A 21,963-nucleotide genomic window follows, 5' to 3' on the forward strand; every position below is an offset into this window, starting at 1 on the left:
GCCCAGGCTGGAGTGCAGCGTTACAATCATAGGTCACTGTAACCTTGACCTCCTGGGCTCAAGCGATTCTCCCACATCAGCCTCAAAGCAGCTAGGACTACAGGCATGTGCCACCGTGCCTGGCTAAAAAAAAAAAAAAAAAAAAAAAAAAAAAAAAAAATTGTAGAAATAGGGTCTTGCTGTGTTGCCCAGCCTGGTTTCAAGCAATCCTCTTGCCTTGGCCTCCCAAAATTTTGGGATTACAGGTGTGAACCATCATCCTCTGCTTCATTTTTGTCTTGATTTGCATTTCTCTGATGATATGAGTTGTGGAGAATTTTGTCATATGCTTCTTTGCCATATTATAGCATCTTTGAAGGCATGTCTGCCCAGATCTTTGACTCATTTTTTAACTGTGTTGTTTGCTTTCTTATTTTTGAGTTTTAAGAGTTCTTTGTATATATTGGATAACAGTCCTTTATCTTATATATTTTTTGCAAATATTTTCTCCCAGTCTGGGATTTGTTTTCTCTTTCCTGTGACAGTGTCTTTTGTGGAGCACAAATTTTTGATTGTACTGAAGTCCAGATTATCAATTATTTCTTTCATGGGTCATGCTCTTGGCATTGCATCTAAAAAATAATTACCATACTCAAGGTCATCTAGAGTTTCTACTATGTTATCATATAGTACTTTTATAATTTTACATTTTACATATATATTCTATTTTGAGTTAATTTTTATTAAAAGTGTAAGATCTGTTTCTAGGTTCTTTTTTTTTTTTTTTTTTGCCTGTGATGTTCAGTTGTTCTAGAAACATTTGTTGAAAAGACTATCTTTGCTCCATTGTCTTGCTATTGCTCCTTTGTCAAAAATGAGTTGACTGTATTTATGTGGGTCTATTTCTGGGCTCTCTATCTGTAGATCTATCTAAAAAAAGAGATCTATTTGTCCTTCTTTTGCCAATACCACAATGCCTTGAGTACTGTAGGTTTATAGTTAAGTCTTAAAGTAGGATAGTGTCAGTCCTTCAACTTTGTTCTTCTTCTCCAGTATAGAGTTGGCTATGCTGAATCTTTTGCTTCCCCACATCAACTTTAGAATTGGTTTGTCAATATCACAAGATAACATCCTGGGATTTTTATTGAGATTATATTGTATGTAAAGATCAATTTAGGAAGAACTGACATCCCAACAATAATGAATCTTCCTGTCTATGAACATGTAATATCTCTCCATTTATTTATTTCTTCTTTAATATTTTCATCAGAGTGTTGTAATTTTTCTTATATAGATCTTATATATATTTAGTTAGATTTCTATCTAAATATTTCATTTTGGGGAGGTGCTATTGTAAATGGTAATGTGTTTTTAATTTGAAATTCTATTATGATAGAATCAGAAAATTATTAATTTTCTGATAGATCTGTCCATTTCTGAAGACAATGAATTCACTTATTTTTCCTTGCGGTTTTATCAGTTTTGCCTAATTTATATTGACGTTCTATTGTTTGGCACATACACATTAAGACTTGTTATATCTTCTTGGAGAATTTATCTTTTCATTGTAGGTAATGTTACCTACAACTCCAACTATAATTTTTCTTGCTCAAAGTTAACAACTCTGTTGGAAATTAATAGAAGCATGCTGGCTTCCTTTGATCAGAGTCAGCATTGTATATCTTTATACTTTTGCTTTTAATCTACATATGTCTTTGTATTTACAGTAAGGTTCTTATAGACAATATATACTTGGGTATTTTTTCTTTTTTTAAATTTTTCTTGTATTGATATTTTTTGATCCACTCTGGCACTCTCTGTCTTTTAATTGGTGTATTTAGACCACTGATGTTTAAATTGTTAATATAGTTGAATTAATACCTCCCACGTTTGCTACTATTTTCTAACCATTGCCCTTGCTTCCTGCTCCTATTTTTGTCTTCCCCTCTTTTTCTGTTATTTTTGGTCTTAATTAAGCATTTTATATGATTATATCTTCTCTCCTTTCTTAGCATATCAATTACATTTCTTGTTTAACTTTTTATTTTTGGCGGGCAGTGTCCTAGAATTTGCAATATACAACCAGTCCAATTCCGCTTTAAAATAATACAATACCACTTCATGGATAGTGCCAGTACCTTATAATAATAAAATATTCCCAGTTCCTTTCTCTTATCCTTTGTACCATAACTCTCATTCATCTCACTTACACATATGCTGTACTTTTTAAATACATTATTGCTATTATTATTTTGAAAAAAACTGTTATCAATTAAGAGTAAGAAAAACATGTTTTATCTTCACTTATTCCTTCTCTAATGTTTTTTTCTTTTCTTTATGTAGATGCAAGTTTCTAATCTATGTCATTTTTCTTCTTGCTCAGGAGCTCCTTTTAAGATTTCTTACAAAGCAGATCTACTGGCCACAAATTTCCTCAATTTTAGTTTGTCTGAGAAGTTGTTATTTCTCCCTCACTTCTCTAGGATAATTTTGTCAGATATAGAATTCTAGGTTGATGGATTTTGTTCTCTCAACACTAAATATGTCACTCTACTCCCTTCTCATTAGTGAGATTTCTGAAAAGAAGTCAGATGTAATTCTTATTTTTGTTACTCTATAGAAAAGCTTTATTTTCTCTCTCTCTCTCTCTCTGGTTTCTTTCAAGAGTTTTTTCTATATGTTAGATTTTCTACAGTTTAGAAATGCCTATTCTACAGAATATGCTATACCTAGGTATAGATTTTTTGGCATTTATCCTGGTTAGTGTTCTCTGAGCTTTCTGGACCTATGATTTTGTGCCTAATATCAATTTTGGGGAAATTAACAGTCATTATTACTTCAAATATTGCTTCTGCTATTCCTCCTGAATTTGGGTATTTCCCTTCTTCTAGTTCAGTTAGGCTTTGACAAAATCCCAATAGTTTAGGCTCTGTAAAAGAGCTTCTCTTGAGTATAGGCCTTGTTAAGAAGAACAGTATCACAGTATCGTCTGGTATATTTCAAAATAGTTGTTTTACCTGTCCCCCTGCCAGAAGCCCAGGAGAATTTTTTTTCTGATATTCACCTATCGTGAGAACCTATCATGTTTACCCAAAAATAAGACAGGGTCTTATATTTATTTTTCCTCAAGAAGACATCCTAGGGCTTATTTTCAGGACATGTGTTATTTTCCCCTCAAAGCCTCAGCTTGCAGCACACCGGGACCTGACAGGGGGAGCCGACCTTGTTGGTGGGGCTGCCCACACCTTTCCTGTCACCTCTGGGATAGTAGCTGTCCCCATGGGGCAGATGAGAAGGGCTGCTCATCTTATTTACCACTCTGCCACGACAAAATGCATGGGTTGTGCAGATGCGCTGCGTAGCCACGCCCATCACTAGGGCTTATTTTCTGGGTAGGGCTTAGATTGCCCAAATGCTTAGAAATCCTGCTAGGGATTATTTTATGGGTAGGTCTTATTTTTGGGAAAACACGGTAGTGGAGCTCCAGGAAGTAAAACTCACAAAAGTATGGGGACTCTTCTAGAGTTTTTAACTCTCAGACTTGTCTGCACTGAACCTCCAGCAATTCTCATACAGTTCAGGGTTCCCTCCTTAGGCACGGACCGACTTCTATGGAGGTTTCTGCTTGGGTTTCTGCTGCAGTAAGTTGTTCTCTGTAAGCCCTAGCTTTAGAATATTCGGAGTAGTGATTTGCTCTGTCACCTCACTTCTGTGAAAGTTCTAAGGGTGTTGATTTTTCAGTTTGTTCAGATTTTTAGTTGTTGTTGGGATAGAGTGGCAAACTCTAACACACCAGGTCAGAAACTGGAAGACCTAATCCTAATATCTTACAGATGCGTGTGCTCTCACCGCGTCTACCCCAGTTTACCCAGCTCACAAACTTTAGCTCTTCCTTGTCCCCTTGTGAGATTTTATTTTATTTTATTTTATTTTATTTTATTTTATTTTATTTTATTTTATTTATTTTTTGAGACAGGCTGTTACTCTGTTGCCTGGATCAGAGTGCAGTGGTGTCATCATAGCTCACTCACTGCAACCTCAGACTCCTGGGCTCAAGCCATCCTGCCTCAGCCTCCCGAGTAGCTGGGACTACAGGCACATGTCACCATGCCAAGCTAAGTTTTTAGATTTTTTGTAGAGACAGAGTCTCACTAAGTTGCTCAGGCTGGCCTCAAACTTCTGGACTCAAGTGACCCTCCCACCTCAGCCTCCCAAAGTGCTAGGATTACAGGTTATGAGCCACTATGCCCAGCCCCCTTGTGAAATTTCTGGATCCAATATAAGGACTGTGTTCAATCTACTGTGGCTCATCTGAATATATAAGAAACAACCATGAAAAATGAAGAAAAAGAAAAATCCATCAAAAAATTGAGTTGAGAAAAAGAAAGGAGATCCATGTTTTATAAGACTTAAAAATAGATGGTTTTTCCTTGGCTTATTTGAAAGAATTTTTTTAATTAAGAAAATTAGATACTTTTGTTTATAGCCTCCAAACTCTCATGTGTAGCCAGGAATGAATATATAATCAGGATTTATTAAAGGAATAAATTAGAGATCTCTTGTAAGTAGCATTTTTGCCCTTCAATGAACAGATAAACTCTGTGGCACAACCTTGCTAAAATATCTCTTTCAGAATAATTCTGTTGCAAATCGGCAAAGCTCTTTTTTTTTCAGTCAACATGCCATGCATCAAAAAGACAAAGGGCGCACTTTACTCTCTAAGTGAGCCAGTAAACCCAGCAAAGTAGAAAAGAGGAAAATGGAATGAGACTCCTTGCTGAGATAGTGGATATGAACATCCTTTCATGTCTGTGGGGTAGAACCCTGTTCAGAGCAGTAAGAAATGTCTCTCTTAAAAAATGTTAATTTCTTTGGAATTTTGTATATGAAAAGTCTCTATTGTTCATTTTCTTTTAATTGACATGAATGATTTATCATTTCAATTAATAAATATTTTATTCCTTTCAGTCCAGTCATGAAATGTAAGTCTAAAATGAACACTGCACATGTGAATATTTAGGGACATCGTAACATTAAACACAAAATCTGTCTGGCGATCTTCCCAGGATCTTAGAAAAAAAAGAAGTTGATAAAAATTCAAGCAGCAGAAGGGGGCAGTAAAACTCAACAGAAAGCTCTTGAAGATTTTTAATATTCTTCCTTATTTTCTCTTCATACAGAGAATTTCCCAATGTATTTCAGAGGATAATAAAATAAATTTTGCATAACAGATACATATATTTGCCTATACCATACACAGAAACACTAAATATATGCAAGTGTGAGAGCTATAATGTTTACATAATCAGAACCTTACTTTTTATAGTACACAATAATCATAGTACTTTTCCATATGAAACAGGCTTGGCCATCTTAATTTAGTTTGAGACATTTACTATCCTCCCATGACCAGCATCATAAAATGTACTTATCCATTTTATTTTATTATCTCAGATTTGTCAAAGTTATTAAATAAATTACATAACAATGTTTTTTTTTCTTAAGCTTATACTTGGACTTTTTTTCAAAAGTCTCAGTTTTTCTTTGAACTCTTTTCTGACTTTATAGGTACACAGAACTTTCTTCACTCTGCTACACTCTTCACTCTTTCTTCATTCTGCTACATAAATTACAGATTAAACAAAGTATTTTAGCCAAATAGATTTTTTAATAGAATTTCCACTATGAGACAAAATGTAATTCCTTTGAGTTCCCAGTAGTCTAAATATGATTATTCTCTATGCCTCGTCTTTGCCTCATCTTTGAATTCAGAATCTCTTTGCAAACAACAGAAGATACTTATACACATAGTAGATATACAACTAAATGTCTGATAGAGGATAAATGATGACGATTTCAAAATGAATTCAGGATTATAATGTAAAATTTTAGTATACTATCAAAGTCAGAATAGTAGCTCCAACTATAAACTTAAAATTTGAGTAGATGCAACTTACTCATTTAAAAGGAAACAGAAAATTGAAATTATTGAAAGAAATGTTAAAAGGAAAATGATCTGTGCTCTTAGCTGAAATTCCGCGTGAGACTCAGCGCGATAAACGGGGTGTTTCATGCGCTGCACACGCCGGCGAGCGCCGTCGCCAGACGCTGGCTAGCAGTGGCTTTCTTAGCCTCGCGGGTCCCCGAGTGTCCGACCGTGACTCGGGCCCGAAGGCGCCGGGGCGGGCCGGGCGGCGGCGCGGGAGGGGCCCCCTGCGCGGGGACCGCGGGCCGCGGGCTGCAGAGGGACCGGGCGGTCGCCTCCCCGCCGGCGTCCGGCGCTCAGCCCGGCTCCGCTCGCAGCGCCGGGCCGGGCGGGAGGCAGGACGCGAGTCTGGCGCGAAGCGGGCGCTGGGGGCGGAGGGACTGGGAGCGGAGGGGGGTCGGAGGGCGGCCCGGTCCCCGTGCGTGGGTACGAGGTCCTGCCCCGCCGCCTTACGCAATGCTTGAGGTGGGGGAGGCAGTGGGGGGGTGAGAAAGGAGAGCCGGAAAGACACAGTCGTCACTGGGCTTGGTGCATAAAAGGAAGGTTCTCTCCGTTAGCGCCAGTTGTCAAACGACTTGGAGAGAGCGCCGGGAGACCGCCCGGAGCCCCGCAGCTGCGCCTCCTCCAGCCCCGCACGCAGCCCGCCGCCACCGCCCTGCCCGCCGCGCCCGCCGCGCCCGCCGCGATGCTCGTCCGCGCGCTCCTGCTCTGCGCGCTCCTGGCGCTCGGCCGCGCAGGTGGGTACCTGGCTCCGCGCCGCGGGGACTCCGCGCCGCGCTCTCCGCGCCCGCCCCCCGGCCCGTCCCGCTTCCGCGACTCCTCTCCGAAGAGAAGCTGCGTGGCTTGGAAAAAAAGAGCTGGAGCACGGAGCCCCTAAGAACTGGGGGGATATTCCAGCTCTGCCACCAGCTCCGATCCTCCCCAACCAGTGACTTAACTGGTCTGAGACCCACTCTCACCTGCTCCACAGGGACAGCGATGCTAATGTTTTTGCAGGTTGTCATCATGCTAAGAAAGCTCCGATCACTATATGTGAATGGTCTGTGTGTGGTATCTACTGTTATTGAATGAAAGAAATGTTTTAAAAAATAATGTTTTAAAGTCAGTGCTTTCTTGCCCCCAGGAAAGGCGAGATTATTTTTAAGATAAAATATTGAAAAAGTAAGCTGCTTTTACCTTGAAAATTTTCCTGAATTTTGATTCATGTACTAGATCCATGCATTTCAATTTTGAAAATGCTACTTTTTTTGCGCTTCTTCAAAATGCCAATTTGAACATCTAAAAAGTTACTAAGAAAAGGGTGACTAGCATGATTGACCAAGTTGAATATTCTTTTACCTTTTTATTTAGAATAAGAATTTCTACATTTTAACTGTAAGGCAGGTAAAAAATATTGTATTTCCATGACTACCTGTATATTTTTTCACTATATTATTGTAAAGTTGACTCATAGTTAGTAAAACGATTAAATGTTTAAGTCAAGATTAAGACATTGAAGAATGATTTATTTGCTGTCCTTACTTTCATTGTAGCAAATCCTTGCTGTTCCAACCCATGTCAAAACAGAGGTGTGTGTATGAGTGTGGGATTCGACCAGTATAAGTGTGATTGCACCCGGACAGGCTTTTATGGTGAAAACTGTTCCACACGTAAGTTTGCCTTTGAGTTTCCTCATTTGGAATGGGGCTGAATATAATTATCGTTTTACATATTTGTGTCTTATAATGGACCCTATTAAGTTCTCTCTCCTTTTTACCCTCTTATTGCAGCTGAATTTCTGACAAGAGTAAAATTATTCCTGAAGCCTACTCCAAACACTGTGCACTACATACTTACTCACTTCAAGGGAGTCTGGAATATTGTCAATAACATTCCCTTCCTTCGAAATGCAATTATGAAATATGTGTTAACATGTAAGTACAAGTTTCTTTCTAAGGTTTTTAGCTTCCTCAAAGAAAATATGCTTTATAATACTGTAGATTATTAAACCTAATCCAGAAACGTATTTGACAAACTTGTCAAAATGGCTTTAAATATACCTTTTTAGTTTGCCTTCTGTCTTAATGGCCAAAAATATTGACATTTAAATCCCATCCAGTTTATACAGTTCTGTCTCCCAGTTAGAATTACAACCCTGTATACTTCTGCTTACAACCCTGCATACTTGTGACTTTAACTGTTCTGGCCAGTTTATAGAGAAAATGTGGTCTGGTTGTTTATTGAATGCCATGGGCCACAGAATTGTTCTGAACATGTAGCACTCATTAAAATTAATGGTTAATTTGGATTTGGATCAACAAGAAAATAACTTTCTATTGTTCTAAAGTGAGTTGCCATGCCAGGCCATTCCTGTTATAGACCTCTTGAGTAGTGAGTGAGCAGTTACCTGAAAAATCAAGATTGCCAGATCATAATGTCCTGTGTAAAATACATATATTTATTAAAGATGCATTTTAAGTGGGAGTCAGACTTTAATGTGTAGTTGTTTCAAAATAGAGTATCTTTGATTATTGGAATTAAATTGGATCCTGTGCTACTTTCCACATTTTATAATAAAATGATCATTGATTTGATTTGCATATGAGAATAAATTAGAAAATGTTTTTTCTTGAAATTTCAGCCAGAGCCCATTTGATTGATAGTCCACCGACTTATAATATGCACTATGGCTACAAAAGCTGGGAAGCATTCTCTAACCTCTCCTATTACACCAGAGCCCTTCCGCCTGTGGCTGATGACTGCCCAACTCCTATGGGCGTGAAAGGTGAGTGAGAAGAAGCCCTTAGAGAAGTATTCATTGCAAGGGGCGCTGGATTGCTACCTAAAATATCCGACCTTAGATTATTATTTATTTGTTAACAAAAGGATAGTTTTTTCCTTTATTATGGATATTTATGGGTATTTTCAAGAGTGTGAATCTATGTAAATGATTCCAAAAAAGTAAATAAGCATCTTGGTATAATGTCTCAATATTTTCGAATTCTTTGATTAAAACTGAATGAGCATTGTTAAAATAGATAAAATCCATTAAGAAGTTGTCAGGCACAGTGGACTGCAATCCCAGTGAGGGAGGCCAAGAATTCAAGGCCAGCCTAGAAAACATAGCAAGACCTCGTCTCTACAAATAATAATAATAAAAAAAAAATTATCCAGACGTGGTGGTGCATGCTGTCGTCCCAGCTACTGGGAAGGCTGAGGTGAGAGGATCACTTGAGACCAGGAGTTCCAGGCTGCAATGAGCTATGATTGCGCCACTACACTCTAGCCTGGGGTCACAGAACAAGACCCATCTCTTAAAAAAAAAAAGGAAGTTGTTTTCCCATATCCTAGAATTGTCATTTATATTAGAATCCTGCTCACAATTGTATTTATTCTATAAGTAAAGAATTCTTGGTAAATTGACAATCACTATCTGCTTTCTTGAATATATAGATGGATTCTTATCTTAGCTTTCTCATTTTACAGGGAAGAAGGAGCTTCCTGATTCAAAAGAGATTGTGGAAAAATTTCTTCTAAGGAGAAAGTTCATCCCTGATCCCCAGGGCACAAATATGATGTTCGCATTCTTTGCCCAGCACTTTACCCATCAGTTTTTCAAGACAGATCATAAGCGAGGACCAGCTTTCACCAAAGGACTGGGCCATGGGGTAAGTTAGAGTTAAATCAGAATTATAGCAAATCATAGGAAGTACTAACATTAAAGGAGATATAGAGAGAGATAGATCCAATTCATTCATCTCATTTTTTAATTTTTAATTTTTATTGCCTGCTTCAGTTTTCTTTCAGTCCCCTTTAAAAAAAAAATCTTATCTATGAAAACCTTAATGGAGTTTTCCATTTTAATTCACTGTTGAGTAAAAATATACACACACAGATATGCACATATATATATTCACACATATACATATACAGATATTATTGTTTGTAATTTGTCTCATAGTTTTAGTTTAAAATAGTAGCACTGCAAATGAAACATGTTTGTACTCTGATAATGCTGCTTTCAATATTATAAGGTGAGATTTTCACAGCAATATTATCTTTTGGAGTTCAATAACATAGCTTTAATATATTGATAAGAATTTTTATACATAATGCATTTTTTTACACTTTTTAAAGAATTACTATATATTATAGTGAAGTGCTTGATGTACTTACAAGCTCAAATATGGCATACTAATTCTTTAAACACAAGGGACATATATAGGTTTGTAGCTTTGGTGAATAAACAATTTGTGGCTATGAAAAAGTATATTTTATTGAAAACTTTTAAAGAAAGCTAAATTGTCAAATAATTTAATAATAAATTATATAATAGATGCTTTATATAAGAACAACTTCGGCAGCAACAAATCAAAATTTCTCCATAATTTTCTAGGTGGACTTAAATCATGTTTATGGTGAAACTATGGATAGACAGCATAAACTTCGCCTTTTCAAGGATGGAAAAATGAAATATCAGGTATATTCCCCTTGAATATTAAGAATTAGTTATGACTCATTACTTACACCTATATTTTAAGATCCCTAGTGATAAAAATTTGTTTCTTAACTTTTAATTAATGCTTATTTGTTTCTGTTACTTTTTAGATAATTGATGGAGAAGTGTATCCTCCCACAGTCAAAGATACTCAGGTAGAGATGATGTACCCTCCTCACATCCCTGAACACCTGCAGTTTGCTGTGGGGCAGGAGGTCTTTGGTCTGGTGCCTGGCCTAATGATGTACGCCACCATCTGGCTGCGGGAACATAACCGAGTGTGCGATGTGCTTAAACAAGAGCATCCAGAATGGGGCGATGAGCAGTTGTTCCAGACGAGCAGGCTCATACTGATAGGTAAGCAAGAAGAGAAAATTGAAATACCTTCCCCAGAGAAAATTAATTCATTGCCTTTGCAGTGTTTCAGTAACTGACAGAATGTAGTAAGTGACAAATCACACATCCTGTATTAACTTGGTCTGTGAGCATGATTGGTAATATAAGGGCCTTTTGTTTTGATATTAAAAGGAAATAAAAAACAGAAGTGAAGAAATAGCAAATTAGCAAAATTGCATTTCAATTGCTTGAAAGTTTGTGATCAGAAAGAATTAATTTTTTAATTCTTTGGTGCAAACAGGAGAGACTATTAAGATTGTGATTGAAGACTATGTACAGCACTTGAGTGGCTATCACTTCAAACTGAAGTTTGACCCAGAGCTGCTTTTCAACCAACAATTCCAGTACCAGAACCGTATCGCTGCTGAGTTTAACACACTCTATCACTGGCATCCCCTGCTGCCGGACGCCTTTCAAATTGATGATCAGGAATACAACTATCAACAGTTTCTCTATAACAACTCTATTCTACTGGAACATGGACTTACCCAGTTTGTGGAATCATTCACCAAACAAATTGCTGGGAGGGTAAGCATCATTCCTGAAAAACAAAAGAAGTTTTGTTAACTTCTTTTGTTAAAGTTACTAGTCAGTAACTTTAAAATGTCTACCACAGAAATTATTTCTCATAAACTTACAAGAGTAAAAGAGTAATTATATTGCTAGTAAAATTCTTTCGTTGAAATAAGAAGCCTAACTTTGGTTTGTTTTTTGGTTTTTTTTGTTTTTTTGAAAAAGTATAAACTTTTAGTCTACAGTTTTCAAATGAATAGTATTGCTATCTTAAAAAGAGATATTTTCAAACACTATAATTAATAGATGTAGAAATAAATATTTCACACTCAAATACTAGTTTACTCTTTATAATTTTAAAAGGCAAATAAGTTCTAGATTGGGGTCTCATTGTATTATAAGCACAGCTCCTGTTAAAAATGTAGTAAGCATCTTTCTAGGAAATAAAAATAGTCTTAGCTGGGAGCATCAGTTTTACCTAATTTGTACCTAAGGAACACTTTTAAAATAGAAATAGTAAATAAGCAAATTTGTTTTACAATTAAATTTATTTTCCACAGGTTGCTGGTGGTAGGAATGTTCCACATGCAGTACAAAAAGTAGCAAAGGCCTCAATCGACCAGAGCAGACAGATGAAATACCAGTCTTTTAATGAGTACCGCAAACGCTTTATGCTGAAGCCCTATGCATCATTTGAAGAACTTACAGGTGGGAAATAGTTTCTAAACTATTGTGAAAAGAATCAAGGGTCAGATGGAAACAACAGAGAAGTTGAAGCCAATTGAGCAAAGGGGTACAAGTGGTTTTTCTTTTGTAAAGTTTGACATTGTATCTCTCTGCACTTTCACAGGTGAGAAGGAAATGGCTGCAGAGTTGGAAGCACTCTATGGGGACATTGATGCTATGGAGCTATACCCCGCCCTGCTGGTAGAAAAGCCCCGTCCAGACGCTATCTTTGGTGAAACCATGGTGGAAGTTGGAGCACCATTCTCCTTGAAAGGACTCATGGGTAATGCCATATGCTCTCCTGACTACTGGAAGCCGAGCACTTTTGGTGGAGAAGTAGGTTTTAAAATCATCAACACTGCCTCAATTCAGTCTCTCATCTGCAATAATGTGAAGGGCTGTCCCTTTACTGCATTCAACGTTCCAGACCCACAGCTCGTCAAAACCGTCACCATTAATGCAAGCGCTTCCCGCTCCGGACTAGATGATATCAAGCCCACAGTCCTGCTGAAAGAACGTTCGACTGAACTGTAGACGTCTGCTGGTCTACTGATATCCTATTTATTTATTTATATGAACCATGTATTTTAACTTAATTATTTAATAATATTTATATTAAACTCCCTATGTTACTTAACATCTTCTGTAACAGAAGTCAGTACTCCTGTTACGGAGAAAGGGGTCATGCTTGTGAAGATTTTTGTGTCACTACTTTAAAGATTTAGGTTAAATAGGAAAACCGTTTTCATTCCTTCTTGTAAACTAGGAGGAAATGAATTTTGACATCTTTTACTTGAATTTCAATTTATATTATATTATAATATGAACAAAAGCAAAGATGCTTGAACACTTAAAATGCTGTTACAAAGATGATAAAATGCTGAAAGTTTCTACTCTGTCAATATTTCCAGTGTGTCTTCCATGATGTATTAGAAGCAACTAACGTTTGGAATTTTAAAGTACTTCTAGACATTTATTTGTGGTCAAACAAAAAAAGGTACGAGTGTATTTTTAAATGAATGTTTAAATTAATTACCAATAATTGCCCATGTCTATTTTTTTTAAAGTAGTATTGAAAAAATAATTTGAAATTTCTAAAATTCATGGGTAGGATCACTTTTAAAAAGCTTATTTTGATATTAAACTTGTCCCTATTTAATAAAAGAAGCTCTCTTGGATTTAAATCTCTAAAATCAGTAGAAATTATATTACAATTTCCCGTTAAAATATTGCATAAGAGAATTTACTTTTTCACCAGAAGTGAACATCTATTTAATATGACTGTTACAGCTTCCTTTTAAAACAAAATGCCAAATGTATTAAGGTGATAGAACCACTGCAGTCCTATTTTAAAATAAGAATATTTTATGTCCAGAGATTCCACAATTTGTTGATATGGCTGGTAATTAGTAAAATCTACAGCAGCAAAAGATTCTACATTTAAAATAAGTAATAACAAAGAAAAAAACCAAATTATAAGTTCAAATTTAGGTTAAACTCTTGAAGGAGATTTTATTTTATTCTCATGCACTGTGGGCCTGGTCCTTACTCAACAGATGTTGCTATGAGGTTAATGAATTACCGAGCTGTGCTTGGATAACAATCTGTTTTCTTAGATTTCTTATTGCACAGTATGATTTAGCAGTTCATGTCACAGTGCAAAAATTAGCAGTGGCCTCATAAAATACCTCTTCAAAATGCCTAAATCCATTTCACACATTAATTTTATCTGAATTTTGATGAGCCAGTTCAGTATATACATTTGAATCAACATGCTGCTCCTTTTATTTTCTTTTGGTTGTTTTGCTAAGAGAAATTCTCCTCTGATAACTTTATTTCTTCTATTTTGTTTTACTGGTTTTAAGATCAGAATTTGTCTTTCTTTGGACTCTTGCCTATGTTTTCTTGCCTGAACTTTTGCAAATTTTCAGGAAAACCTCAGCTCAGGACCACTATTTAGTTCCCTTTAAAAAGAATTTTAAAGAAGGACTTTTTTAAAAAAAATCATTTATTTTAAGTGAAAGGCAAAGAATTTTATTTATAATTAATTTTAACTATCTGTTACCAAGTAGCCTACAAAGAGGCTAATACCTCAGAAAGAACTGTAGGAAGGGGATGATGAGGGGAAGAAATTTATATTCCTATTCTAATGAATGCCCTTTCTTATTTAAAAGCAAAGCCAAAGAATTTCTCTGAGTAGTTCTCAGTAGTAATGATGATGATGATGACAATAATACTTCTTTTACACATCTCAATGTCAGCTGACATTTTAATGGTACTGTATATTACTTAATTTAATTTATTGAAGATTATTATTTATGTTTTATTATAAACTATGTTTAAGTCTGCAATTGATTTTTTTTCATTATGTCAGAATCAATATATCTTCTTTGGGTTTACCTCTCTGAATCATGATGTAAATAGTCAAAAGAAATGATTGTATTAAGATTTGTGAACAAATTTTTAGACACCCAACTCTGGTATATTGAGATATTTAAGGTTAGAATTTTTGGATTTAAGATTTACCTATATGCCAGCCCACAGAAAATATTGTCTCATTAGCCCGAACTTGCCATAAGACTGACCTTTCATACACTTTTGAAGGACCTGTGGAGGCCTCATTAATTTATTCAGCCATAATTTATTGAGAAAATATTCTGTTCAAAGCACTGTGGGTTTTAATATTTCTAAATCAAACACTAATTACAGATAACTTTAGTATGTGTGTAAATAACTGAAAAATGTGTCTTTTAGGAAGAGAAAGAAAATGAAATAAATTTCATTAAGGAGAAATAATTCCGGAGAATTTTTGTTTAAGATTTTATGTTTAAAACGTTTAAGATTAAGAAAGAAATAGTCAATATTAGAAGGGCTTATACAAAGAACTATTAATGTCACTGATTTTTTTTTTTTTTGGAAAATATAATACTTGATTTGTTATTAACATCAACGTGCTGACTGAACCTGGGCATTTGGATTGTATATGTGAATGTTTCAGTGGCTCAGATGAATGTGTACTTAAATTAACTTGTGTAAAATGTAAGTCGTGAAACAAATGTCTGTTTATTTTTATACTATTTAAGAATGGACAAATCTTTTCGGAAAATAAATTTTGACTGTTTCTAAATATCTTTGTCATATGACATATGATTTCTCGGAAGCATTATCCTTAAAGTAAGCCATTATCTTGTGTCCTTCTACGCATTCAAAACTAGGCTGCCCCTTAATGAAATGGTTTGCCCTCTCTCAGCCGCATAGAGTACAGTGCGTCATTGTTCACGCATACGCATTCCAGTCCACTTGCCTTGGCTGCCAGGTTTTTTTGTAGAATTCTATTACACCAAGGGTACCAAATGTTGGTAAAGATGTGGAGAAAATAGAACTCTCATTAATTGCTGATGCAAGTGTAAAACATTATACCCATTTTTAAAATCAATCTGACAGTTTTATATCAAGTTAAACATAAACTTACCCTATGATCTAACAATTCTTCTATTTATCTAAGACAAATGAATATAAGTGTACACAAAAATACTTATACAAGAATGTCCGTAGCCATTTTATTTACAATATCAAAAAACAAAAGCAACTCAAATTTCTGTCAACAAGAGAATGGATAAAAAAAAAAAATTGGTGGTACAGCCACACAATGGAATGCTACTCAACAATAAAATGGAATGCACTACTGATAAATACAACATGGATGAATCTAAAAAACATTATATAGAGGAAAAGAAACCAGGCACGAAAGAATACACACTGTGCTATTCAACTTATATGAAGCTCTAAAAGAGGCAAAACTAATCTACAAGGAAAGTAATCACTATTCCTAGTTGCAGGAAGGATGGCTGGCAAGGATTGGCTGGGAAGGTGCATAAATAAGCACACTTTCTGGAGTGGTGGGTTAGTTTTATATCTTGTCAGTGGTATGAGTGACATGAATATATTCTACATAAAAACCCATTGAGCTATACACATACTTGTGTACATTTCATTGTATATAAATTATACCCCAATAAAAAATGAAAACATGAAAATATACTGGAATTAAATAGATCACACCAACGCTTTCTTGGTCTACATTTATCTTCTATATATGTTTGGTGCCTACTATACTAATCATTCTATTTCATTTAGTCTGAATGATAGTGCTGTGGAGAAACTATGATCATCATTTTACTAGTGTGGAAACTAAGGCTTAGAACCATTGAGTAACTTGCTGGGGGACCCATGCAGCCAGAATTTATCTGATTCCAAAGCTCTTTCAACCACAATGCACAACCATGCACAAAACTGGTCCTTTATGAACATTTTGATGGTTACACAAATATTTCCCACTCTGAAAAAAAATCTAGTTTTTTCATTTTGCATTTTCACTTCTTGAGGAGTATTATATTTATATAGCCTTATAAATTTATTGAAGATAAGCAAATAAAGAGATGTCACGACTTTCTTTTTTTACTCACCCAAAAGCCAGAGTTTACATGAGGGTTCACACTTGTGCCTTCTATGGTTTGGACAAATTTATAATGACATATATACATCATTATAATATTATACAGAGTATTTTCACTGCCCTAAAAGTCTTTTGTACCCTGAATATTCATCACCCCATAACCACAAGCTCCTGAAAACCTGATCTTTTTACTATCTCCATAGTTTGCCTTTTTCAGAATATCATACAGTATTTAGCCTTCTCAGATTGATTCCTTTCCCTTAGTAATACACATTTAAGATTCCTCCTTGGCTTTGAATGGCTTGATAGCTCATTTCTTTTTAGCACTGAATGCCTGGGTGTACCATAGTTTATTATCCATCACCTATTGAAAGGACATCTTGGTCATCTCAAAGTGTTGGCAATTATGAATAAATCTGTTATAAATATCCATCTTCAGGTTCTTGTGTAGACACAACTTTTCAACTCCTTTTGATAAATACATGGGAATACAATTGCTAGATTATGTGGTAAGAGTATATTCAGTTTTGTAAGAAGCTGCCTAACTGTCCTCCAAAGTGGATTTACCATTTTGTATTCCCATCAGCAATGAATGAGAGTTCCGGTTGCTCCACATCCTTGCCAGCATTTGCTATTGTCAGGGTTCTGGTTTTGGCCATTCTCCTAAGTTTGTAGTGGTATATCATTTTTGTTTTAATTTGTGTTTTCTAATGACATGTGATGAATACCTTTTCATATGCTTATTTGCCATATGTATATCTTCTTTGGTGAGGTGTCTGTTAAGGTCTTTGGACCATGTTTTAATTGGGTTTGTTTTGCTATCGTTGAGTTTTAACAGGTGTTTTTGTGTGTGTGTGTGTATATTTTGCAAATATTGTCTCTTAATCTAAAGCTTGTCTTCTCATGGTCATGACAGAGACTTTTTCAGAGCAAAAGATTTAATTTTACTAAAGTCTTTCTTGGATCATGTCTTTTGTGTTGTATCTAAAAATACATTGCCATACCCAACGTCACATAGGTTCTCTCCCATGTTATTTTTTAGTAGTTTTATATAATTGCATTTTATCTTTAGGTCTATGATCCATTTAGAGTTAATTTTTGTGAATTTTGTTAAATCATATTCCTCTCCTTTATATGGCAAGACTCATCCAGTCACTTGAAGGCCTTAAAAGCAAAGGAGGAGAAGGAATTCCTAGCAGATGACGTGGAAGCATTATAGCTGACTTTTCCCTAGCTATTACCCAATATCTGCTCATGACAGCATTCACAAAGCACAGGGTGGGGTATATTTTGTGCGTTCTTGAAGGAGTGCCTTTCATTTACATAGTACTCTGAAGAGGCAAAGAAAGAGGCCAATGGGTAAACAATCTTACTCCTTAAGCAGAAAAAATTTGAAGATGATGCAAAGGACAAGAATTTTCCTTTCACCTACGCCCTGAAACCTTCCCTTTAAAATGTAAATTTTCTGTAATGTTATCATGATATATTTTAATTTAGACTTATCACTACTAAATAATGTTCTAAATATTGGCATATCTGAAATGCTCTCTAAGTTAAAAGAAGCCTGTGTCAAAGAGTGAGAGCCTTTGAATGCCAGATACAGTAAAATTGTATTAAGGTTCCAATTAGGGGCAGTTTAACACCAAATAGATTGCCTTCCTTTTCAAATATTAACTCTCTTTATTCATTTAAAAGGTGATACATATCATCAATATTATTAATAAATTTACATAAATAAGTTAATTTAGAGCAGGACTTCTATTTTATGTTTAGAAATTTGCAGCATTTGTCGAAATGGCTAGAGATTCCGTTAGAAATTACAAAACAATTGTGGATTTATAGGCTAATTTAGACCTTGTAAGTCAGGAACATGACTTCACATTCCTGGTGGCAATAGTATAGCAATAGACTGGCTAGATGCTGACATCCAGAGGATGGGCTTCAGAATTAGGCAAATCTGGGTTTGAGTCCTGGCTCAGCCACTTTCTAACAATGTGAGTAATAAATGTCCCATATTCCTCACCTTGAAAAGGTAAAATGGGAACAGCAATGCCTACTGTATCATAGCTCAGGATTGCCATACAATTTAAGGTAGCTATTTTTATTTTTTCTATTTCAAATTACAACTCAAAGCAAATGACTTTTCTCTTTCTTCATTTCTCCGATCATATAATAAATAATGCTGATAATATTAAAAAGAAAAAAATGAAAAAATAATGTTGATAATGTTACTTTGAGAAAATAAGTCAGAGAAAGTGAAAGCCATTTGAGGCTGTGGTATTGAGAAGCTGAAACATGAGAGACATCAAGAAGTAGAAATCTCTCTCAGTTTCATTTTCTTCATTTATACTACAATAAGTTTTAGAGAAGGCTATATAATTCTACTCATACCTGAGTTCTCAATTACTTAATATCTACATATCCCATGATAACTTAGTATAGCTCTTTGTTTCTCAATCAGTTTAATGGGGATAAAGACTAAGGAAAAGAAGTTTTACAGCTCATATAAGAGGTCTACCCTCTTATATGAGTAGAGGAAACATCACCTAAAATGTGTTTTTAAACTTGGTAGTTGTGGTAGAAAGAATAATGCCCCCTACACACACCCGAAGTTGTCCAAATCCCAATCCCTAGAACCTGTCGTATGGTATATAACAAGGGGAATAAAGGTTGCTGATGAAATTAAGATTGCTGGGCACCTGACCTTAAAATAAAGAGATTACACTGGATTATCCAGGTGAGCCCAGTGTAATTATGAGAGTCCTTAAATGTGGAAGAGGGAGGCCGAAGACTCAGTGTCAGAGTGATGCAATGTGAGAGCAATTTGACCAGCCATTGCTGGAATGGAAAAGGTCCAGGGACCAAGGAAGGCAGGAATTCAAGAGGAGCTAGAAAAGTCAAGAAAACTTTATTCTTAAGAATATCGAATTTTGACCAGTTGTGAGTTTACCTTGTATACCGTAGGCACACGTTGCACTGAGATATTATAAATAAATAAATGTCTTGCCTACCCACACACACACACACACACACACAAAAGAATATCGAGAAAGGAATGTGTCCCTAAAAAGACTTGAGATCCATTTTGAGCTTCTGAATTACAGAAATGTAAAATAATAAATTTGTGTTATTTTAAACCAGTAAATGTAGGGCAATCTGTTATTGCAGCAATAGGAAACTAATACAGTAGTTAATGAGGATGAGAGAAGAACAGATTGAGCGTTACAGTACCTACCTCCTATAATGAGAAGTATATATAAATTACTCAATATAAATATACACAATAAATCATACAGTTCATTTTGAGTTCAGTCTCCTTCTGCTACATGGTAACACTATGGTCCCTTTTGGACCTGCTTTGGTTATCCCACACAAACTGGAAGAGTGTGCTTCAAGACCCCTATTACTTGTCTCAGGTCTTGTTTTATACACCTGCTTTAATAAGTACAGTCTTTAATTGCCTATAAGTTATCATTGGATTTTTAAAAAAATATGTTTCTCTTTATATACATTTTCTCTGCAAATTCTGGCTATATAGTTGATTAGCTATCTTTCTTACATGTATGCACACTCTGCTGTATCTCTGTTGGCATCAACTCTAGCCTATATTATGTGCAGATGGGAGAGAGATCTTAAACAAGGATGTGTAATTTTCTGCTTGGAATTAAAAATGAAAGAATGCAGAGAGGCCCCACCAGCAAGAAGGCCCTCACCAGTTGTAGCTCCAAGACCTTGGACCTTCCAGACTCCAGAACTATAAGAAATAAATGTCTTTTCTTTATAAATTACCTGGTCTCAGGTATTCAGTTATAGCAACAGAAAACGAACCAAGACACACACAAAGAAGTGGTCATGTGATCACACGGTGACAAGGTAGCCTTATACAAGCCAAGAAGAGCATCATCATCATAAATCAAATTTACCGGCACTCTGATATTGAACTTCTCTGCCTCCAGAACTGTAAGAAATAAATTTTTGTTGTTTAAGCCACCCATCCTGTGGTATTTTATTATTGTAGCTGTCTCTGACTAATGTAGCTCAACAGGGTAATCTCTAAGGTTCTAGTACCATTTCTATTTCCATAATGTCACAAATTTATAATTAGTTCAATTTGGGGGAGTATTATAAGAAATAACTATAGATGGGCAACATTTGCATCTTTTGTTAAATGATTCCTTGGTGTATCATTATTCCTTAGATTATCTGTATGTGGTAGACTTTACTATCTTGTAATGTAACTTTTCCCAAATGAGAAAACAAATGTGCACAAGGTTGATTAAAGATAATCATTTAAGGGAGAAAGGAGCATCATTTAAAATGCCTTTCAATGTGTTGCTATAACACATTGTTCTAAATATAACAATGTGAATCACTCTAACTCCTTGGCATTTGTGACCTAAAAGCTGGAGACCAGAATGTGCTTTTGTGAGCAGTCAGAGCTGCATCAGGACATTCTAATGCCTTAAATTAAGTCAAATTTGATAGACTGAAAAAAAAAACAAGATTATTTTTATAGAAAATGCACCAATAAAGTGAACAAGTTTAGCAGACACTTTTTTTGTATTTTCTTTCTAGGCACTCTGGTGGGCATCTTAAAATATTTTTCTCTTTATATTATAATACATCTAAAAACAATTTTTTAAATTGTAAGACTATTTAAAACACATCCTTGAACCATGCCAACAACTTTTGTCATAAAATGGCTTCAAAAATTAATATATTTAATTAATATATTTTTACCTCTCTGTATTTTATTAAATTCTAGGTATGAAACTTTCATTAAAAATTTCCAACCCAATAATAAAAACTACCCAGTTTCCTGAAAAAAACAGTAAACCGGAAGTACATCTATAAACCTTGGGCATTTACTATACCACTCAAAATTAAATACTTTGTTTATCATTACTTTTTTAGGGGGAGATATTGATAATTTTATAATATCTACTTTCTTACATGAATATAAGAAAAAGAACTTAATTTCTACAACACTAATTATAAAATAATATTCCTAAGAATAAATATAAAAATTATATCAAATGTTTCTAACTTAAGAGTTATAACTATGCACAAAAATAATTCAAAAAGAAGGTAATAAGGAACACATAGCTCTTATTGTCTAGTGGCAGAAAACACCTTAAGTTGCTAGAGAAATTAATAAAATGTTACTTGTGCCCACATATACAATTTTATTCAAAAATATTTATTTTAATTTACTTTTTGTTAGAAAAATTAGTTTAGACTTTGGTTTGTTCTATTATAATAGTTTCAATACACATTGTGTGATATATAAATGTATACATGTTGTATATGGATTTTTTCATAGTCTATATTAATTGATCTAAAATCCAATATTAGAGATAGGAAAAACCCGTGTTCTCCCGACTCTCACACGCCACTGTCCTGCAGACACCAATGGCTGTGCTATAATTT

The 21,963-nt window shown here is 35.2% G+C and overlaps 1 protein-coding gene across 1 annotated transcript; it reads left to right on the forward strand.

The window, feature by feature from the left end:
• The first annotated feature begins 6,507 nt into the window (after positions 1–6,507).
• On the forward strand, positions 6,508–15,204 carry PTGS2 (prostaglandin-endoperoxide synthase 2). The gene is made up of 10 exons (XM_012736519.3): positions 6,508–6,702; positions 7,498–7,614; positions 7,735–7,878; positions 8,586–8,729; positions 9,431–9,612; positions 10,341–10,424; positions 10,553–10,799; positions 11,080–11,366; positions 11,912–12,059; positions 12,202–15,204. Exons 1-10 carry the CDS (start codon positions 6,651–6,653, stop codon positions 12,609–12,611), a joined length of 1,815 nt encoding a protein of 604 aa, XP_012591973.1. The 5' UTR covers positions 6,508–6,650; the 3' UTR covers positions 12,612–15,204.
• The last annotated feature ends 6,759 nt before the right edge of the window (positions 15,205–21,963 follow it).

The sequence above is a fragment of the Microcebus murinus genome, chromosome 23 (genome assembly GCF_040939455.1).
Source record: "Microcebus murinus isolate Inina chromosome 23, M.murinus_Inina_mat1.0, whole genome shotgun sequence".
NCBI classification, from domain to species: Eukaryota; Metazoa; Chordata; class Mammalia; order Primates; family Cheirogaleidae; genus Microcebus; species Microcebus murinus.

Excerpts from the sequence above, each read along its gene's own strand:
- PTGS2 (XM_012736519.3), top strand. The coding sequence starts at position 6,651 with ATGCTCGTCCGCGCGCTCCTGCTCTGCGCGCTCCTGGCGCTCGGCCGC. Across the intron at positions 10,425-10,552 it reads ATGGAAAAATGAAATATCAG|ATAATTGATGGAGAAGTGTA; the intron begins GTATATTCCCCT and ends GTTACTTTTTAG. Across the intron at positions 10,800-11,079 it reads GAGCAGGCTCATACTGATAG|GAGAGACTATTAAGATTGTG; the intron begins GTAAGCAAGAAG and ends TGGTGCAAACAG.